At 38.5% G+C, this 21,376-nt stretch overlaps 3 protein-coding genes across 3 annotated transcripts; 1 reads left to right on the top strand and 2 right to left on the bottom strand.

The window, feature by feature from the left end:
* Positions 1 to 4,900: 4,900 nt before the first annotated feature.
* LOC115973153 lies at positions 4,901 to 5,485 on the bottom strand. Its single transcript, XM_031093400.1, has one exon. The coding sequence runs from the start codon at positions 5,483 to 5,485 to the stop codon at positions 4,901 to 4,903; it is 585 nt and encodes a 194-aa protein (XP_030949260.1).
* Positions 5,486 to 5,881: 396 nt separating this feature from the next.
* Positions 5,882 to 6,646, bottom strand: LOC115973144. The gene has a single exon (XM_031093392.1). The coding sequence runs from the start codon at positions 6,644 to 6,646 to the stop codon at positions 5,882 to 5,884; it is 765 nt and encodes a 254-aa protein (XP_030949252.1).
* A 2,041-nt stretch (positions 6,647 to 8,687) lies between these two features.
* LOC115976960 (trihelix transcription factor ASIL2) lies at positions 8,688 to 11,993 on the top strand. Its single transcript, XM_031098537.1, has 2 exons — positions 8,688 to 10,095; positions 11,751 to 11,993. The coding sequence occupies exon 1, from the start codon at positions 9,011 to 9,013 to the stop codon at positions 10,085 to 10,087; it is 1,077 nt and encodes a 358-aa protein (XP_030954397.1). The 5' UTR covers positions 8,688 to 9,010; the 3' UTR covers positions 10,088 to 10,095; positions 11,751 to 11,993.
* The last annotated feature ends 9,383 nt before the right edge of the window (positions 11,994 to 21,376 follow it).

Here is a 21,376-nt window from a genome sequence, read left to right as displayed (position 1 = left end):
AAAAATAAAAAGTATTAATTTATCCAAGGTATATGGTTCGAGGAATCAGACATGACTGAGATTCTATTTAACACTTAGAAAAATAAAAGGTATTAATTTATCCAAGGTATGTGGTCCGAGGAACCGGGCATGACTAATGTTCTGTTTAACACTTAGAAAAATAAAATTGGGGCATATAATCGTCAAAATAAAGGATGACAAGATTGCCTTTCATTAATAATAGTACCTTTGAAGATTATTTACATTCCACGGATGTGTTACAATATTTTCATCTACGTCTTCTAGAAAATAAGCTCCTATCTCAGTCACTGAAGTGATGCGATATGGCCCCTCCCAGTTAGGTCCTAGTTTTCTCCAGGATGGGTTTTTTGTAGTTCCTACTACCTTTATCAACACTAAATCCTCCGGTACTAATGGTCTAACCTTCACACCCGTATCATACCCCTATTTGAGTTTTTGCTGATAATGTGTCAAGTGAACCACGGCTGCTTCTCTTTTTTCGTCAGTTAGGTTCAGGCTCCTCTCTAGTAATTGATCATTGTTGTTAGGAGTGAACAAGCTTGTTCTCAACATCAAAAACCCAGTCTCTAGAGGGATCACAACCTCGGATCCATATGTCATAGAAAAAAGGCATTTCTCCAGTTGAACGATGAGGAGTTGTCTGATACGTCCAAAGAATATGTGGGCGCTCTTCGGCCCATCTACCCTTTCTTCATCCAACCTTCTCTTGAGCCCACTTACTATAACTTTATTAACTGCTTCAGCCTGCACATTCCCTTGCGGATAGGCTAGGGTTGAATATCTATTTCTAATGCTAAACTCATAGCAATACCTCCTGAAAGCCTTACTATCAAATTGAAGCCCGTTATCCGAGATAAGTGTATGGGGAATCCCAAATCGAGTAACAATACTCTTCCAAACAAACTTCTTTGCATCAACATCCCTGATATTAGACAATGGCTCAACCTTAACTCACTTTGTGAAGTAGTCAATTCCAACAAGAAGCCACCTTCAGTTTCCCATAGCATTGGGAAGCAACCCTATAATATCCAAGCTCCATTGTGCAAACGACTATGGACTGGACAGAGGATTCAACACACCCCTAGGCTGATGAATGTTTGGAGCAAACTTTTGGCACTGATCACATTTTTTAACATACTCTTGTGCCTCTTTCTGCATGCTCGGCCACCAATTATCCTGAGTAAGAGCCCTATGTGACAATGATTTGCCCCATGTATGACTTCTATATATTCTTTCATGCAATTCTTCCAAAAGTGGCTCCACTGCCTCGAAATGGACACAAAGTATAGCCCTAAGAAAGAGTGCTTATACAATTTATGTTCCTCGGACAACTGGAAACAAGGAGCTTTCCTATGTATCTTCTCTACCTCCCCATTCTTGAGAGGCAACACACCCTCTTTCAATAATAAAAACTATGGGGTCCATCCAACTAGGGCCAACCTTGATTTGGAATACTCTAACTTTCATCACCTCTCTTTCAACATGCCTCACCAAATCTTCAACAAGGATAATCCGAGGAAGGTCTTTCCTAGAAGAGGTTGCCAAAGTTGCCAAAGAATCTGCATGAGAATTCCTACTCCTCGGGACCTGTTGCATAGAGAAAGACTCAAAGCTAGATTGTAATTGCCAAGCTTTATCCAGATATCCTTACATCCTCTTATCCCTGGCTTCCAACTCTCCTTTAATTTACCTGACGACCAACCTTGAGTCCGAGAAAACTTTAACAGCCTTTCTGCCCAGTTTCTTAAGCATAGCCACCCTAGCCAACAAGGCTTCATACTTTGCCTCATTATTAATGGCCGAGAAGCCCAACCTCAGGGACTTTTCAATAGTAATTCTTTCTGGAGATATTATCACTATTCCCACTCCAGACCCCTTTTGATTAGCTACGCCACCAACAGAGAGCTTCCAAGGTGAATGTCCATGGATAGAAACTGTTGAAATTTGTTCTCCCCTAATCCCTTGCTCCTCGGCTCCGACCACTATTGGAGACTCAGTAAACTCTGCCACCAAATCTGTAAGAACTTGTCCTTTAACGGCAATATGAGGCATGTACTTTATATTAAATGCTCCCAAAATCATCCCTCACTTAACAACTCTTCCTGTATAATCGAACTTCCGAAGTAATGACTGCAAAGGGAGATAAGTCAAAACTACAACAGTATGCGCCTGGAAATAGTAGGGGAGTTTCTGTGTAGCATGCATTATGGACAAAATGGCTTTTTCCAATGGCAGATAACGAACTTTTGCCTCCTGTAATGACTTACTCACATAATAGACTGGTCTTTGTACCCTACTCTCCATCCTTACCAAAATTGAACTTACTGCATGAGATGCCACTGCAATGTAGGCAAAGAGGACTTCTTCCTTCTCAAGTCTGGACAGAATAGGAGGTCGGGAAAGTTATTCCTTCAATTTCTAGAAGGCAAGGGCACATTCCTCATTCCATTCAAATCCCTTCCACTTGTGTAGAAGCTGGAAAAATGGTCTACATTTGTTTGTTGACTGGGAAATAAATCTATTTAAGGCTATAGTCATCCCAGTTAACTTCTGCACTTCTTTAGGATTCCAGGGAGGTTGTAAGTCACTTATCGTCTTAATCTGATCAGGATTAACCTCAATTTCCCAATGGATGACCATAAAGCCCAAAAATTTACCAAAACTAACAACAAAAGAACACTTCGAAGCATTGAGACGCAATTTGTGTCTCCTTAGTATCTCAAATACATTTCCGAGATCACTTAGATGCTTGAACACCACCTTACTCTTCACGACCATTATCATCAATGTAAACTTCAATATTATTGCCAAGTTGGAATTCAAACATTCTAGTCATCATCCGCTAGTAGGTAGACCCAGCATTCTTCAATCCAAAAGGTTTACTCGGTAATGATAATTCCTAGTGGGCGTCACAAAAGTAGTCTTCTTCTAGTCAGCCAAAGCTAATCTTATCTGATGATACCCCTAGAAGGCCTCCAAAAGACTCATCTGATGATGACCGACCGTAGCATCCACCAATTGATCTATCCAAGAAATCGAGAAAGGATCCTTAGGGCAAGCTTTATTCAAGTCAGTGAAATCTACGCAGACTCTCCACTTCCCTGACTTCTTCTTCACCACAACTGTATTGGCCAACGATGCTGGGTAAAAAAATTTCTTAATTGCCCCTGCACGCTTAAGTTCACCACTTCTTCCTTGATAGCCTCTTCATATTCTTTAGAAGAGTGCCAAGGTAGTTGCTTCTTCAAGATAATGGTTGGGTTAACATTTAGATGATGACAAATGAAATTCAGGTCTACTCCAGGAGTTTCATAGGCATTCCAAGCAAATACATCCACATTCCTCCTAAGGAAAGCCAGCCATTCCTCCCTTTCCTGAGGAGGTAATTGGACTCCAACTGTTGGAAAATCTGGTTTTGCATCTCATACAAAACACACAGTGCAAGCAACAATCACTAATCTGTTTTATTCATGAGAAATAATTTGTAACCTTGAGTTTTAGAACAAAGAGTAGAAAACCTTGATGCAGTGAAATTCAAAACCAAGACTTGAGAATACCTCTAATCATCATCTCAATTCCACATGATGTCTAAGAAGTGTGGTCTCTAAATTAGTTTACACTTATGTGTTTAAGGGAGAATAAAAGAGTGGCTTACACTCACATACACACCATTTCCATCTTCTATATTTTGAAAATTTTGTATGTTTCTCTCCTTATACATAACTGATTATCTAATTGGGCTAGCATTTTGGGCCTGCCCAATTGGGTTTTAGTTTGTGATTTGAGATGGGACCAAAAGGAACAAATAAAACTCTAGCTCTAATGGGCCTTGGGCTTATCTGTTAACTCTTGACAAGTCCAAAGTTACCATTAATTATATTTGATACCATTATATAAATATAATTGCATTCTAGATCATATTAATAAATTATATCTCAAAACTCTAATGATATCATTTGACCCCTCAATGAAATATCCATAGTGAACAAAGTCATAAATTGTCACTTTGTAAACAAATATTTTATCCTTAAGTACCCGGTTTAATCTTTTAGTTATTCACATTTATTGAAATCCAATTTCAATAAATATAAACTTTAGTAACTCCTTACTAAAGTGGGCGCCCTGAATATCTAGTTCCCATTAAATTTATCTCAATGAGATATTTCGTGTCTCTATAAAAAGAGATTATGGATTCCATTTTGAGAATATGTGTTCCATCAACACTATGTGTAGTTACCCAACATATTGAGGTTTTGACCATGAATATTAGATCTCACTTTTGATATATTAAAGTAACCTACATTTAATGATCGGGTTCACTATCCTCTCAGGATTGAGAGTCTATGAAACTAAAAGTCGTGAGATTAATTATTCAGGTGACAATTTTTGATTGAATAATTAATCTTACAGTGGTCCAGTTCAATATATCTTAACTCTTAAGACACATCAACTAGAAGTCTCCACTTCCATGATCAAGACAAACCATCTTAGTTGATATGTTATAGTCTTCGCAGATAAAACGCCCAATTTCATCCCCAACTCCAAACTATATTTTGAGTTTACAAGGAACTTGTGATTTATATCTTCTGTGACTAAATTACATACAATGCATCTCAAGGACTATAATAATGTCTCATGAATTCACTTATAAATCGTTTCATATAATTAAACAATTTAATTATTTATGACATGCCAATAAATTGGATTTTAGGGCATAAACCCCAACACCAACTTGGACGTACCTCTCAGCATCGACATCAATAATAATTTTCTCCAATTCCTCACACCTCGCCCCTTCATGTGCAACGTCCAAGGATACTTCTACCTCTATTAATTGCTACAAGGCCCTCTCGGGGATGTCCAAGGGTTCACACTTGGACTAATGTCTAATAGCAGCGACCAAGCATTTCCTTGCCATGGTCTGGCTTCCGATCAACTCCTCAACATGGTCCCCAAAGGGATACTTCACCTTTAAATGCAAAGTCGAAGAAACAGCTCCCATGGCATGCAGCCACGGTCTTGCTAAGATGACAGTATAACGTGAGTAAGCATCCACCACAATGAAGTTCACCTTCATCACTTCTGAGCCCACCTGAACAAGCAATCTAATCATGCCCTTTGGGATAACATTCTTCCCATCAAATCCCACTAGAAGAGAATCATAGCTAACTAGATCCTTGGGTTTCAGTTTAAGTCCATTGTACAGATTAGGATACATGATCTCTACACCACTGCCTTGGTCTACTAGGACCCTCCTTACGTCGTAGCTCCCTATCCAAAGGGTAACCACTAAGGCATCATCATGCGGCTGATAAGTTCCCACTTTATCGTCATTGGAAAAGCTCAAAGCTGGTCGGACCTGCATCTTCCCCCGTTTAGGTTCAAGGATTGGATCCTCGGTGTGTGAACTGGATACAGACATGACCTCAAATGAATATGTGTCAATTCGACCTAGGGCTGCCATAATTACATTGATTGTTCCCAGTGATGGTTTCGAGGAGTTGTCTCGCTGATGCACTAACCTATCCTGACTCCCCTGTACATGTGGTTGTTACAAAAACTGTCTCAGCTTCCCAATCTTGACTAGTTGCTCAAGATAATAGCGCAAATTTCTACAATCTTCTGTAGTGTGTCCACGGTTTTGATGATACTAGCAATAAAGACCTTGATTACGCTTGGTAAGGTCTCCTCTCATCTTATTCGGCCACTTGAAATACGGTTCATTCTTTATCTTGTCAAGGATTTGGTGTACGGGCTCCCTAAATACTGTATTAACTACTTGAGTAGTAGAGTGCCCAGCATGTCTAGGATAATCTCTCCTGGGTCTGTTGTTATTATACCTCTCCGGCCTAAAGCCTCTTCAGTCAGGAGGGGTCATCTTCGCTTTCCCCTTCCTTTGCTGTTGATCTTCCTCAAGTCGTTTATACTCGTCAATTCGATCCATTAATTGATGCATGCTTCGCACAAGCTTCTTCGTTAAGGATTTTCTCAAATCATGCTTAGAGGGAAGGCCGACTTTAAACGTCCTTATAGCCACATCCTTGAAATCTCCATCTATCTCATTGAACATCTCCCAATATCTGTTCGAGTAAGTTTTCAAAGTTTCGCCCTCTCTCATTGCCATTGATAGCAAGGAGTCTAGGGGGTAAGGAACCTTGCTACACGTATAGAATTGAGCCCTGAAGGCCTTAGTGAGCTCCTGGAAGAAGCTAATGGAGCCTTCTTCCAACCCATCAAACCATCTCATTGCAATAGGCCCCAAGCTAAAAAGGAACACTTTACACATCAAGGCCTCGTTCCTCGAACAAACAGTCATTCTCTTATTAAAGTGACTAACGTGCTCCACTGGGTCTGTCCTCCTAATGTAAATGGTAAAAGTGGGTTGCACAAACCGATGAGGAAGCTTTGCCCTTTCAATCCTCTGTGTGAACAGTGATCTCGAGATTTGGTGCAAGGCCCTACTCATAGCATCATTTCCCAAGCTCCTATAGGCCGAAATTCTACTCCTTTTCCTATGATAATGTTCCTCCTTATAGGAAAAAGATTCACTAGGAGGGATTCTTGACCTTGGCCTATAACTGTCATCTTCCCCTAACTCAGACCCTAAGCTTCGAGGAGACGCCATTCTTTGTTTACAACATAGTTTTCAGTGCAAATGGTCTATCTCCAACTAGAGATCCCTAGTATCCTCCCCATGCGACACATAACTCCCAGTTCTAGAATGACTCCTACTAGTATGAGTCGTATGAACACTAACTTCACGATCTCTTCTCCGTTCTAAGTTAAGAAATTGGTCTTGACGTTGAGACCCCATAGATTCTTCTCGATTCGGACTAGAACCCACCATGGTTGATCTAAACTATACACTCTTCTTCAAGTTTCCCATAAATAGCGCCAATTGTAAGGGCCCAAAACTAAAGCCTCCCTCGGCGAACAGTTAAGAAAGGTCCAACAAGCCTAACACAATAAATTTGTTAGAGAGTGGATCTTACAAAGAAGAACGTTTTAGCAAACCGAGTATGGGCCTTAACTGAAGGAGATTAAACCAGTAAGAAGAACACAATATGATAATGACACTCCTCGATCAAGTCCAAGGATAAGATGTTCTTATATATATTCAAGCTTTTTCTCAGTACAAGGTGTTCTCTCTCCATTTTGTTTGTTTTTTTAGTGATTACCTCTCCCATTTCTCACGGGGGTCTTTTCTTTATATAGTCCTATTCAACTTGTTGATTGTATAAGTTATCTTCTGGATGCTTGTCCCATTAGAGCCCTCCTAGAACTTTTGTGTGTAGCTGTAACGCTAAATATCACTGTTCAGGTATCATTTCCACATAAATGTGGCCAGTTAGTTAGGTGCAGAACATTTAATGTGATGGTAGCAGTCTTCTTCTCAGATATTTCTTAGTTCACTGTTGACTCCTTACTTCGAAGCTCATCCTCAAAAGTATAGTTGCCTCTTGCACATTATTCTCTAGGCGGCCAGGTTCCGACCCTCTATAACGCTTCCCGAGGAAGTTTGGCTCCTCGGGAGACACTACCTGCTCGTCATCATTTGTCCTTGTCCTCGGCCTATCAACCCACATGCTTGTTTCATTGCTTGATTATCCTTGGCATCCTCGGCATCCTCTGACTCGACCCACGACAATACTCCTACTTAGTTCTTTTATTCCTACAATAATAATAATAATAATAATAAGGAATAGACTCTGATTCAGTTCCTTATGTGCAATACATTAGATTCTTAATTAAATTCAAACACACAACAAAATTGAATTTAATATTCATTGAAAAAGGTAATACTAATTCTATTGTATTGGTTAATAATGTAGGCATGTATTTGAATTTAATTGAGAACCCTAATATAATGCACTTAAGGAATTATACCTAAATTTTGGTCTATTAAAAATTAGAGTTATAATAATAATAATTTCTTATTATTAAATTCTTTTCAATAGTAATGGCTCTTTTTATTTTTCTTATCCTGAAAAACACAATGATTATTTAAAAAAAATATATAGTAGGATTTAGTTGTAAGAAGCATGTGTTGAACAAATTTTCAATGTTTTTGTTGTGAGGCTTGTGATTTTTAAAGAAAGACTCTTATATAGAACAAATTTTTTTATTTTTTATTTTTAAATGCAAAACGGTAAGAGGAGCATGTTTTTGAAAAAAATACCCCTTTATGTATAACCAAAATTGAGTGTTTTTGACCTAATACGTGCAATTTCATTTCTTACCAAACATCAAAATCAGAACTCATCATAATTCATAACTAAGCATATTTTGAAGGTCAAAAGCCAAGCATACATAAAGAGTGCATTTGAATACAATGTTAATTATTATTTTAAAATTTTTGTAACTCAACTAATTGGTATCTCTTGGTTTTTTTAAGATATTTGGTTTTGAAATTCTCTTGTAACTATCGAATTATTTATAGAAAAAAAAATTAAAAAAAAAATAAGGGGGTACGTTATCATCCATCTCACACAGTACCTGGGCTTTAGCCCACGTTTGCCACTTCGGTTTCTAGCAAGTTTTCAGTGGCCAGCCTTCTGAAATCAAGTTCCAATCCAACACGGCCCAGAAACCCAGTGTCAGTGTGGCGCATGACAACTATACAAACACAACATATAGCTACGCGCACCGGTGACGCGTGGACAATCTACTGAAAACTGAAAAAGCGAAAACCAACGGCCACTTTAATTTTACACCACGCACGCACCCCCGGTGCATTTTAGCTCCCGCCGATATTTTCCCCAAAAACCCACCCGATTCAATCAGCCTCTCTCTCTCTCCCCTACCCGAAACTCCCAACTCTTTGTTCAAAAATTTTCGCCAGAAAAATAGAACAATTTAGGGTTTGCCAAGCCCCAACAAAAACGACACCGTCCTCAATTCCAAACCAAAACAAAAACCCTAACATTTCTCGAAATCAAAATTAGGGCTTGTTTGGTTCTAAATCAATTTTATTGCAGAAAAAAAAAAAATGGATGACATTGAAGACGACGCGAGGTACCCTTCAAAGCCCTATTCTTTAAACCCATACAACCCACCTCGTCGCCCTAGAAATCCAATTCGCAATGCCCCTTTCTCTCACCCAATCTCCAATCGCTACGAAATCGAAGAAGACGACGACGACGACGAAAACGACGTCGTGTTGGAAGAAGCTTTGGACGACGAAGATGACGAAAACCCAGGTGGGTATTATCGGAATTTGGAAGGAGATGGTGAATTTGTCGACAGGCACTCAAAGAAGAGGAAGCTAAGGAATTCGATTCCCGAGTTCGAGTTCGACTTCGCTTCGGTTCCGAGGGGTAGTAGGAGCTCGAAGCCTCTGTATTCGGGTGCTCACTGGAATGAGCACGCGGTGTTTGTGTTGTTGGAGGTGTGGGGGGACAGGTTTCTCCAGTTGGGGAGGAAGAGCTTGAGGTCTGAGGACTGGAACGATGTTGCGGAGAAGGTATCGGAGGCGTCGAAGATGGAGAAGGATGAGTTGCAGTGTAGAACTATGTTGGATAAGCTGAAGAGGAAGTACAAGAAAGAGAAGGTTAAAGTTGAGGACTTTGGATTGAATTCTAGCAAATGGGTCTACTTTAAGAAGATGGATATGTTAATGGCTTCGTCGCCGAGGCAAGAGTGCGGGTTGGCGTGTGGGATTGATTCCGGGGAGTATGTGTTTATGAATACCCGGGTTTATTTGGAGAGGTCTAATGGGTTTGATGAGATGAGGGATAGTCCCGGGGAGTCGGAGAATGAGGAGGAGGAAGAGGAAGGGAATGGGTTGGATGAGAGGGGGGGAGTGAGAGGCTGCGGTGGAGATGGATTGTCGTATAAGGTGTTGGCGGATTCGATACAGAGGTTTGGGGAGATATATGAGAAGATTGAGAGTAGTAAGAGGCAGCAGATGATGGAGTTGGAGAAGATGAGGTTGGAGTTCCAGAGGGAGTTGGAGTTGCAGAAGAAGCAGATTCTGGAGAGGGCGCAAGTGGAGATTGCGAAAATGCAGGAAGAGGTGGAGGATGATGAGGATTCCGATGCTTCTGAAGAGAATGTTAGTGAGTGATGTTGGTGGTGGGTGTTTCCTTGATCTTACATGGCATGTTTGAATTATTTGTTATGATTGAATGATATGTTATTTGCTAGTATCTTTTTTTGAGAGAGATATTTGCCAGTATTAGATGTGAAAAATTAGGGAAAAATATTGTATTTGTTTTTATTCCTTTTTTGACAGCAGGTATTAATGATTAACTTATGCATCTCTTGTTTAAGGAAACATTTGATTTGCTTTGTCAAATTGTGTTGTGTTGATTTACATCTTCATCTCTGGCTAGAATATGCAATTTGTAAGAAGTTGAAATTCAAGTTTAAATGATACATATGAAAACAAGTGTGAACCCTAATTATTTTACACTCATAAGGTATCTGGTTTTATGTAACCAAAGTGAAACGACTTCTACTTGGATTAATGGTTATGGATGTCAGTTTGTTCTCCATTGCATATTAGGACAGGCATAACATAGATGAGGTCATGTGATACTTTGTTTTTGTGAAAGGTTTAGTCCATTAGAAAAGAGAACATTGCAAACCTTTCAATTTAGATTGTATTGGACCTAAATGTGGTGGTTATGTTCTTGCAAAGGCGTTTGATATGGACCATTCCGTAGGTGGCTTTGCTCCCGTTTGATGTGATGCATATTTCAAAAGCATGGAGTAGCTAACAAACATTATGGAAACCTCTCTTGGGTTAATGCTTAAGGAGTGGAGTAGCTAGCAAACATTACGGAAATTTTTTAGGGTTAATTGCTTTACTTTAGTATTGCCTATAGCTTGTACTAATTTTTTTTTTAAGTGCCAATAACTTGTACTACTTGTTTGGTCCTTATTGCTAGCAGTAGGTGCGTGCTCTATTAGGTAAAGAGGCACCAGAAAAAAACAAGTTGACATAACTGCCTTTGGAGAGTGGAAGTTTTTCAACTATATGCTATCTCTAAAATACTTTTTTTTTTCACTGGATACCCATGTCTTTTTATTTATTTATTTCTTTTATGATAATTCAATAGTTGGGGGAGGGGGGGATTTGATCCCTAGAAGTCTCCGTTGGAAACATGATATCCATGTTTGTCCCAGTTAGTATTTCTCTTTGAGGTGATACCAAGAAGTGATTAAATTTTGGGAACAAGGATATTATCCATTGTCTTTGTTCTGTTTCTCCGTACTTTTTAACTTGCAGATAGTAGAAATAAGCTTTTCTCTTGGTCTGTGGAACTCTTGTACCTCATTGTTGCTAATGTTAGTGCTTTGTGGTGTCTGTCAGTGAAAAACCTGGTATTGAGGCCTGAGTTTTTCAACCTGCTGCATTTAGCCCATTATGCTTTTGCTTTTCTTAGTGGAGGGAACACATTTTTCTTGTAACGTAGGATCTTAATATGTGTGGATCAATTCTGTAATTTATCTGAACTTATACATATAGTCCTTTTTTAGTTGTCAGATCTACATCCTCTGCTGCTTCTTCCTGTTGGTTGCATTTTGATTAGTATATAAAACTGATGGGAATTTAATTGGTGGATTTTTGAGTTGCCAGTGATTTGAGGTTTTCTATGCATATAAATTAATTAACAACTTGGTAAACATATTTTTTGGCTGAAGCCATTTTCATATATATGATGGCATTTTACAGTCGGAGGTATTGGTAGTAATAGATTTTAATTGTTCACTTGTCTGAGCAGTTGAAATTTCTGAGCTGATGGTGGCATCGGGACCTGCTGCAAGGGTTTTGGAAAAAGAAGCATTTGCTCTCTGCTCAAGCAAGGGGTAGCTATCAGACCAAGGGTATGTTTGGGGAGGAGAGGGGAGGGGAAATGTTTGGAAGTTTCCGCTTTTAGGCAATGCTTTTGTATCAAGTGTATCATACTCTCCTGTATCATACTCTCCTGATTTATACTCATGGCTGTTCTCTTATGTTCTCTCAATTATCTGAGTTCATCTCTACTTTTTCCCCATCTCAGATAATTTCATGGCTTGCTAATTTAGTTTCTTGGCAATGCATTTCAATACAAATGCCAAATTAAATTTCTTTGGTAAAGGGCCATTGAGATCTGACTCAAATGGAATTTCCTTCCTTCGTAAAGGTGGAGAGTGCTTTGTGCATTCAAGACTCATGGAGTGCACGGGTAATTCACAAACTTAAAATAAAAAATAAAAAATTCTTGGCAAAGGATTCCATGTTAATGCCCCCTTTTCACATCTTCCCCTTAAACCAAAGATAAGTTTATGCAGTTGATTGAAAAAAGATGCAAGGGTAGATCTTGCTTGTATGAAGTTATACAAATTCAAGGGTAGATCTTGCTTGAATAGCTCTGGCTGAAGGCTCCCTTACCAACATATTTTGTTCTCTTTCTTAGAGATGAATTTGCTTCTAGTGGCTAATAGGACATTAACCTCGGTCAGTCGTATTTTCTGGCTTATACAACAAATATTTTCAGTCACAAAAATTGTAGAATCATTCAACTAATTAAAATCCTTTGAAGTTTGTGGAATCAACCGGATTAGGATTCTTGAGAGTTGGAAAGGTTTCCACCAAGGAGTTAAAATCTAATCTATTTATATAAAATGTGTGAATTGGATTTTGCCACTTCATTAATAATAATATATATATATATATATATCTCAAAATGGTGATAGTTAACATTTACTTAAATGTTGATAACTTAGTAAAATTTAGTTCACTCATTTCAAATTGAATGAATTGGATTTTAGAAATTTCTAAAACTCAAGATGATCCTAATCTGAATCAACCACAGTAAAGGAACATTTGCTACCTATATGACATTAGAAAATCTCAAGGTTTACATGCATAATAGAACACAACATTCATGACACTGTCAAAAACTAGCACCAAGGAATACATGGAAACCAACAGAGGAGCTTCCCATAAGCTGATTCCGCTGCACATCCTAAACTCAAACAAACGCTCAACTAGTCTAAGACCCATATTGCTAGACAAAGCCATAACCAAAGCTGTTTGTCGCTTTCCTTCCATGAGACTCTTGGCCTTCAATAATGACTCAAACCCATAACTCTCACCCTCCAATACTGATAAAACCCTCGCTAGGTTCCCTACAACCATAACATGTGCAAATGCCACGCAAAAGGGCACACCTAGAATCCCTAGGACACCCCAGAGTCCTAACATTTTGGAACAAATACCCCATGCAAATAATATCTTTGGTATTGTTGCCAACATAGCCACCAAAACACCCAGAAGGCCAAATACAAGAAGGAACTCACAAAAACTTGTATGGAGAAGCCTAATCCAAGCCAAGCCACTTCTCATAAGTAACCTTCTTCTATCAAGGTTTATTCTGTTGTAACTGTCTGACACTGCTTGAGCAGTGGCAGCTCTTCCAAGCAGAGAGAAGGTGATAAATGAAGGAAAACATATGATGATGTGAACAATGTTATTGGAGAGTAATTTAGACAGAGGTAGTCCAAGTAAATGATGTGTGAATTTAATTGTTGAGGCGGGCATTTGGGGAAATTGGTGAATGAGAAAGTGGGAGATGAAGAGAGAGATAGGGAGAGGTGAGAAAAGGAATATTGAGATTGAATGGAAATGAGTTGAATGAAGAAGTACAAGTCTGATAGATTCCCTGAAAATATGTGCTGCGTTCATTAGATGGATTGATTCAAGAACTTGTGCTGTTCTAGGCATGCTGTGTGGAAAAGTACTATAGAATGGAAATGATTTAGAGAGAATGAAGCACTGTAGCTGGGGAGTGTATGAGGAATGTCATGGTTAAGGTAAACATAATAACTAGAGGTTTGGTTGCTTGCAACTTAATTTTTCATGATTGAAGAGGTTTGTTAGAGGGTTGTTATATTATAGTCAACATGTCCATGAAAATGTTTTTTGGCGTTACATATTAAAGGCTTTAAAGCTATCAATTATGAGGTGGTGAACAAATGTTTAAGAAGCTTGATGCTTTTTAATTTTAGAAGAGATCTAATATGGAATATCCAGAACTAGAGAACTACATGCTTTACCCACATTATTGATTTCATAATCGACGGTGGTTGGAACTCTAATACAAATCATGAAACTTTGATTCTCAATTTGATCATTTTATACTCTTTAAGCAATTGTCAATTGAGAAATGTTTGCTAGTTTTGGAACCTTAGGCTCTATGATGTTAGTATGTTACTATTTAGAACTTAGTGTCAATAAAGACATGATGGTGGGTTTGCTGATTTGAGGGTAGTTAAGGTAAAACCAAAGGTTCAATAATTTCAATCAATGAGAACTCATGATTTTGCCTTCTCTAATCAGCTTTTATTGGGGGAAAGCTACTGTGTGGATGAAATGATGTGTGTGTGTGTGTGTGTGTGAGAGAGAGAGAGAGAGAGAGAGAGAGAGAGAGAGAGGTAAAAGAATGATAATGTCAACTTGGAGTTTAAGACTAGTAGACAGAGTATTGTAATATGTAACTAAATTTGCACATGAGCAATTGAAGAATCAAAGAAAATTATTCCATGGAAATGTACACGAGAAATTAGATAATTACGCCATTTTTTACATCCTTCTAAAAGTCTGCTACCCCAAAATTAAATAACTATAAACGAAACGAAAATCGTGAGAAGTGGGAAAGGACAAACATCACAATATAGCATTTCTACTTTGTTGCAGCCTGGCTTTAGACTAAACCAAACTATCGTTTCTTTTTCCAAAAAATTTTCTTCAAGAAATAGTTCCTCCTTGAATGAAAAGAGCTACCATTGAATCTGAATTTATGTAATCTTACAGAGATTTTTAACTTGCTTCTGCATTAAAAATCTTCTTTTCCTTCATCTGTGACATCATCTATAACAAAATAGAAATAAAGGAAGAAACAAATGTGTGAACACACAGGAAGAACAGAGAGAGAAATTGAGAGAAGAGATAAGAAACTTTCTCTAATTCTTGTATTTAATGAATCTGTACATACATCAAGCTTATATACATCTCTGAAATCAAATACCCAAAACAGAGAGCAACGGAATAACTGAAAGAATAACAGAAAAGGGAGAAGGAGCTAATGGAGTTAGTTACAACACGTGTGAGAGTTAGTTACAATACGTGTGACATAATCTGAGTTAAATAATCAACCAAGACTACATGCCGTTTAGCTGCTCTTCTAAGTAGACTTGTAGCTTAGCTTATTTGTAGTGTCGTTTTACTCCTCTTCTCATTCTTCTTATTCTCTGCTCCTTTCTTCTTTATTGTCTGATACTCCCCCTCAAGATGAGACTCAGAATTATGTATGTTTAATACATTCATCTTGGAAATTAAGAACTTCAGCTGCTGACTGCATAATGCCTTGGTAAATAGATCTGCTAGCTGTGTATGTGTGGGAGTGAAGAATAAACGAATCACCTTTTCTTGTACCTTGTCTCTAACCAAGTGGCAGTCTACTTCTATGTGTTTTGTACGTTCATGGAAGACAGGGTTCTCACCAATATAGATTGCTGCCTGGTTATCACAGAAAAGCATGCCCGGTTGTGGATGATCAACTTCAAAATCCTTTAACAAAGCCAACAGCCAAGTCATTTCACAAACACTTAAGGCCATTGCCTTATATTCAGCTTCAGCTGAGGATCTAGAAACTATGGATTGTTTCTTAGACTTCCATGAGATCAATGAGTCTCCTAAAAACACACAAAATCCAGTAGTAGACCTTCTGGTATCTACACAAGAGGCCCAATCTGCATCCGTGTAAGCCTTCAAATGCAAATCTGATTTTGATGATAGGAGAATGCCTTGGCCAGGGCATCCTTTAATGTATTGCAACACCTTGTAGGCTGCATCAAGATGTGGCTTTCTAGGCTTAGCCATGAATTGGCTTAGTTTATGAACTGAATAGGTAATATCTGGTCTTGTTATGGTTAGGTAAAGCAGTCTTCCAACTAATCTCCTATAAACACCCGGATCAGTCAACAATTCTCCTTGAAATTTGCTTAGTTTTAAGTTTTGTTCCATTGGTACTTTACTGGGTTTGCAACTTGTCATTCCAGCATCTTTAAGAACACCTAATGCATACTTCCTTTGACATAATGAAATTCCTTTCTCTGATCTAGCAACCTCAAGACCAAGAAAATATTTCAAATTACCAAGGTCTTTCAACTTGAATTCCTGATTCAAAGAAGTCTTAAGATCTTCAACTGCTTGAACATCATTGCTTGCAATTAGAATGTCATCAACATAAACAAGTAATGCTATGAAAGTCTGATTGCACTTCTTAGTGAACAAGGAGTAATCTGATTTGGATTGCTTGAAACCATATTTTAAAATGGTTGAAGAGAACTTGGAGTACCACTGTCTTGATGCTTGCTTGAGACCATACAAAGACTTGTTAAGCTTGCAAACTAGGTTCTCCCCCTTGCTGTGAAATCCCTGAGGTAACTGCATATAGACTTCTTCATGGAGATCACCATTAAGAAAGGCATTGTTCACATCAAGTTGAACCAAATGCCAACCTCTCATAGCAGAAATGGCAAGAAGAGTTTTGACAGTAGTGAGCTTAGCAACAAGTGAAAAAGTATCAGTGAAGTCTAAGCCAGCTTGTTGAGTGAAACCTTTGGCAACAAGCCTAGCTTTGTATCTGTCCAAGGAGCCATCAGCATTGTATTTGACTCTATAGACCCATTTGCACCCAATGGCCCTTTTATGAGGAGGTAAAGGTGTAATGGACCAGGTTTGATTAGCCTCCAAAGCAGCAATTTCAGATGCCATAGCATCCTGCCAATTAGAATCTTTGATTGCCTCATGGTAAGATGTAGGTTCAGGTATGGCAGAGATGAGGGAGCAGAAATGTGCATAATTGGAGGATAATTTTGAAGAATTAAGATAATGAGACAAGGGAAAGAGGATACCTGACTTGTTGGCAGAAAGGGAAGGTGGATTATCAGTAACAACTGTGCTGCATTTAAAATCTGTTAAGTATGCAGGTGGTTTGGAGAGTCTGGATGACTTTCTTAAGGGAATAGAGGATGGAAGAGTGGAAGGAATGATAGGTTGGATAGATTGAGAAGGTGAAGGATCTGCAGAATTTGTAACATGTAATTCTGCAGAATCTTCAACAGGTAAGGTTGCAGTATTGGGAACAAATGAATCTGCAGGAGCTAAAACTGATATATCAGTAGGTAAAGGAGCTAAAGGAACATCATGATTGGGAAGAACATCAGTGAGAGGAACCTGTGGGACATAAGAAGAAGTGCCAGAGGTTTCAAAATCAAAGAAAGAGGTATGTGGTTCAGCCACTGAAGGAAAAAGGTGAGATAAAGGGATATTAGTGTTTGGAGAATAAGAATGAGGTTGTGAAATGAAAGGAAAAACAGTCTCAAGGAAATGAACATCTCTGGATATGAAAATCCTCTTGGTAGTCAAATCAAGTAATTTGTAACCCTTAACTCCAAACGGGTAACCAAGAAAGACACAAGGGGATGATCTAGGATCAAATTTGGATCTGTTATGGGATAAGGTAGAGGCAAAGCAAAGACAGCCAAATACCTTTAAATGAAGAAAGGAAGGAGGCTTTCCATAGAGTTTTTCAAAGGGAGTTTTCTGGTTCAGAAGTTTGGAGGGTAACCTATTGATTATATATGCAGCAGTCAATACACAGTCACCCCAATAGCAAATAGGAACATTAGATTGAAATTTTAATGCCCTTGCAATGCTTAAAATGTGTTGGTGTTTCCTCTCCACAACTGAATTTTGTTGTGGAGTGGCAACACATGAATGTTGGTGAATGATACCTTTGCTTGCATAAAAGTCTTTTAAGAAAAATTCAGCGGCATTATCAGTTCTAATGGTCTTGATATTTGCATGAAATTGTGTATTGATCATGTTATAGAAAGAAATCAGCAAAGGTCTAGTCTCAGCCTTTGATTTCATAAGATAAATCCAAGTGGATCTTGTGGCATCATCCACAATGGTAAGAAAGAATCTGAATCCATCATGAGTGAGCTTGGCAAATGGTCCTCAAACGTCACAATGGATCAAATCAAAAGCAGCATTTGAAACATGATTAAGAAAGGGAAATGGAAGCCTCTTCTGTTTTGCAATTGGACAAAGAACACAATTTTTATTGCTATGAAAATTTTGTACATCAGGTATATGACTGTGTAAGGCCTGAAACTTATTATCAGAGGCATGTCCTAACCTCATGTGCCAAAGATAAGACTTGCTAACTCTAGGAATGGATATTGAACCAGATACAGAATTGACAAAAGATTGCAAAACAGACTCGAGAGTTGAAGAATCTTCTGAAACAAATTTGCAAGAAGATGCAGTGTGCAGCAGATACAGATTGTCATGTAATTCACCCACTCCAATCGTTTTCCAACAAGTAAGGTCCTGTATAAAGCAAAATTTTGACAGAAAAATGAAACAACATGAAAGTGTTTTGGTTAATTGGCTAACAGAAATTAGGTTGAAGGTGAAAGAGGGAACACACAACACATTTTCAAGTTTTAAAGTTGAAGTAACCTGAATTGTACCTACATGTGTAACTGTGACCCTTTCACCATTAGGTAATTGAACAAATGTGGAAATAGAGCTAGTGATGTGTGTAAACAAAGATAAGGAATGCACTATGTGGTCTGTGGCTCCGGTATCAAGGATCCAAACATCAGTACCATAGGCATTCTTATTGATAGGATTAACAGCAAAAACTGAATGTTGCAAGTCTAAGGAAACACAATCTGACTAAGTATTACACACATTACCTGAAAGAGCAGAATTAGCTGAGTGCAATGCATCATTGGCAGCACCAAATGTGGATGCATGATGAGAGCTGAGCATTGAGATTAACTGTTGATATTGCTTTGAAGTAAAGGGAAATGAATTGACCTGTTGATTGCCAGAATTGTTAGAAATTCCTTGATCATCTTCAGTCAAGACCTGATTGGCCATGGCCACTCTGCCCTTCTGCTTGTAACCTGGAGGATATCCTACCAATTTGTAGCATTTTTCTACAACATGTCCAAGCTTGCCACAGTGACTACATACAGGCCTCCCTTTTGCATTGATTCCTTTAGTGCTCTTGTTGTATCCTGGATATGGAATCCCTTGATTGAATCCTTGATTCTTGACTGCAAGGGCAGTTGATTCAACAGAAGGACCAGCAGAAAATCCTGAATACCTTTGCCTTTCCTCTTGAATCACCAAAGAAAATGCCTTATCAATGGAAGGACTAGGCTCCATCATGAGTATTTGTGTTTTCACTTGAGAATAGGAATCATTCAACCCGTTCAAGAATTGCATGAGAGAATCTTGATGCTGAAAGGTTGTGATCTTATCATTCACACCACAGGTGCACTTTCCACATGAACAACAAGGTGAAGGCCTGAAATTCAATAATTGATCCCAGGCAGCTTGAAGATCAGTGAAGAAACCTGTGACAGTAGCAGCACCTTGCATCATAGTGGAGATTTGTTTCTGAAGTTGAGAGATCCTAGGTCCATTTGCTTGAGAAAATCGTTTCTTGAGAGTATTCCACACTTCGAATGCAGTGTCTCTGTAAATTACACTGGCAGTGAGGTTGGGAGAAACAGAATTCAAGATCCAAGAGGAGATCATTGAATTGCATTTGGACCAGGCTTGCTTCTCTAACGGTGTGATCGCCATTGATGCATTAACAGTACCATCAATGAATCCAAGCTTACTCTTGGCATCCAAAGCCATTCTCATTGCTCTGGACCACATAGGATAATTATCCTCTGTTAATGGTTGAGTAACCAAAATCGCACCTGGTGTTTCACCATGATGCAAGAAAAATGGACTTCGTGGATCCTCCATCGGAGTCAGTTCTCGTTGAGATGAGAAAATCTGAGTAGCTTGAGTAGCTTGAGTATTCGACGCCATTGAAGAAGGCTCGTGCTCTGATACCATATAACAAAATAGAAATAAAGGAAGAAACAAATGTGTGAACACACAGGAAGAACAGAGAGAGAAATTGAGAGAAGAGATAAGAAACTTTCTCTAATTCTTGTATTTAATGAATCTATACATACATCAAGCTTATATACATCTCTGAAATCAAATACCCAAAACAGAGAGCAACGGAATAACTGAAAGAATAACAGAAAAGGGAGAAGGAGCTAATGGAGTTAGTTACAACACGTGTGAGAGTTAGTTACAATACGTGTGACATAATCTGAGTTAAATAATCAACCAAGACTACATGCCGTTTAGCTGCTCTTCTAAGTAGACTTGTAGCTTAGCTTATTTGTAGTGTCGTTTTACTCCTCTTCTCATTCTTCTTATTCTCTGCTCCTTTCTTCTTTGTTGTCTGATATCATCTTTCTCAACAAGTCTAGGATTAGTTTTTCAATTTTCGATGTACCATGCCCTACCAAATCAGCCTTTATACGTGTATCCATTCTTCTTAACAAGCCTAGCTAGAATGTTTGACACCCAGAACCCTGTGATATCTTTTTCAAAAACTGCAAGTACACATCTATCAATAACTCCATTGCAATCTCTAGGGTCCATTCAATACTTCTCGTCTTCTTCTCCAAGTTCTCCCTTATCGAGTATTCCAACGTCTTCTTGTGTAAATCATCAACCATTGCAAAAATGATAAGTTTAAAACAGTTCATATAGTTGGTTGGTGGTGAGATCCAATTCCTTAGCCAGTGTGAAGCTTTTCTGAAGAGCTATGATTGCGTGGTTTCTCATCTCTTCTTGCCGAGCTAAGCTGGTCTTTCTATGTTCTTTTCCTAATTTAAGAAATAAATTCAAGGCAAAGTTTGAAGAGCCAAGCCCTCTTGAATTTCCCTCTAAAGAGGACTTGTATTGCTTGAATTGCTAAATCTGTGCCCTGATTGAATAATGATTTTTATACCACCAGATCAACAAATTCACAGAATCTGCCACTAGGTCCAGTATCTTCAAATTCTTCTCTAGTGGACTGTTCTTGAGTGCAATAAAATTAAATGCAATGCATACAGTAGGCATGGTTCGTCCGTGAAACATGGTTTCCCATCTGACATCAACACAATCAAAATCTCAACTCCCTGACCATAGGTTTCAAGGTGCCGCAATAACAAATGAAGGATTGATTTCCATCCAAGTTGGGTTTGCAAATTTACAGTGTACTCAAGAATTAATCTTGCTCACTGATTGTGTTATGAACTCGTGTCCAGAATTTCGTTTTTAAGTTCCCACATTAAATTAATGAACTTGAAAATAAGCTCCTCATGGAGTTTCTTAAACTGATATGTACTAAGGAGCTTAAGAAATACGAATACCTTGAAAAGGCCTAGAATGGCCTTCTCTGCAAATGGAATTGGAGATAACATAGGAAACTGATCAACC

The sequence above is a fragment of the Quercus lobata genome, chromosome 2, assembly GCF_001633185.2.
Source record: "Quercus lobata isolate SW786 chromosome 2, ValleyOak3.0 Primary Assembly, whole genome shotgun sequence".
NCBI lineage: Eukaryota > Viridiplantae > Streptophyta > Magnoliopsida > Fagales > Fagaceae > Quercus > Quercus lobata.
This window is presented reverse-complemented; position numbering and strand designations above follow the sequence as displayed.

What these genes read in the sequence shown, in the direction of transcription:
- LOC115973153 (XM_031093400.1), bottom strand. Translation starts at nt 5,485, where the DNA reads ATGGCAGCCCTAGGTCGAATTGACACATATTCATTTGAGGTCATGTCT.
- LOC115973144 (XM_031093392.1), bottom strand. Translation starts at nt 6,646, where the DNA reads ATGGCGTCTCCTCGAAGCTTAGGGTCTGAGTTAGGGGAAGATGACAGT.
- LOC115976960 (XM_031098537.1), top strand. Translation starts at nt 9,011, where the DNA reads ATGGATGACATTGAAGACGACGCGAGGTACCCTTCAAAGCCCTATTCT.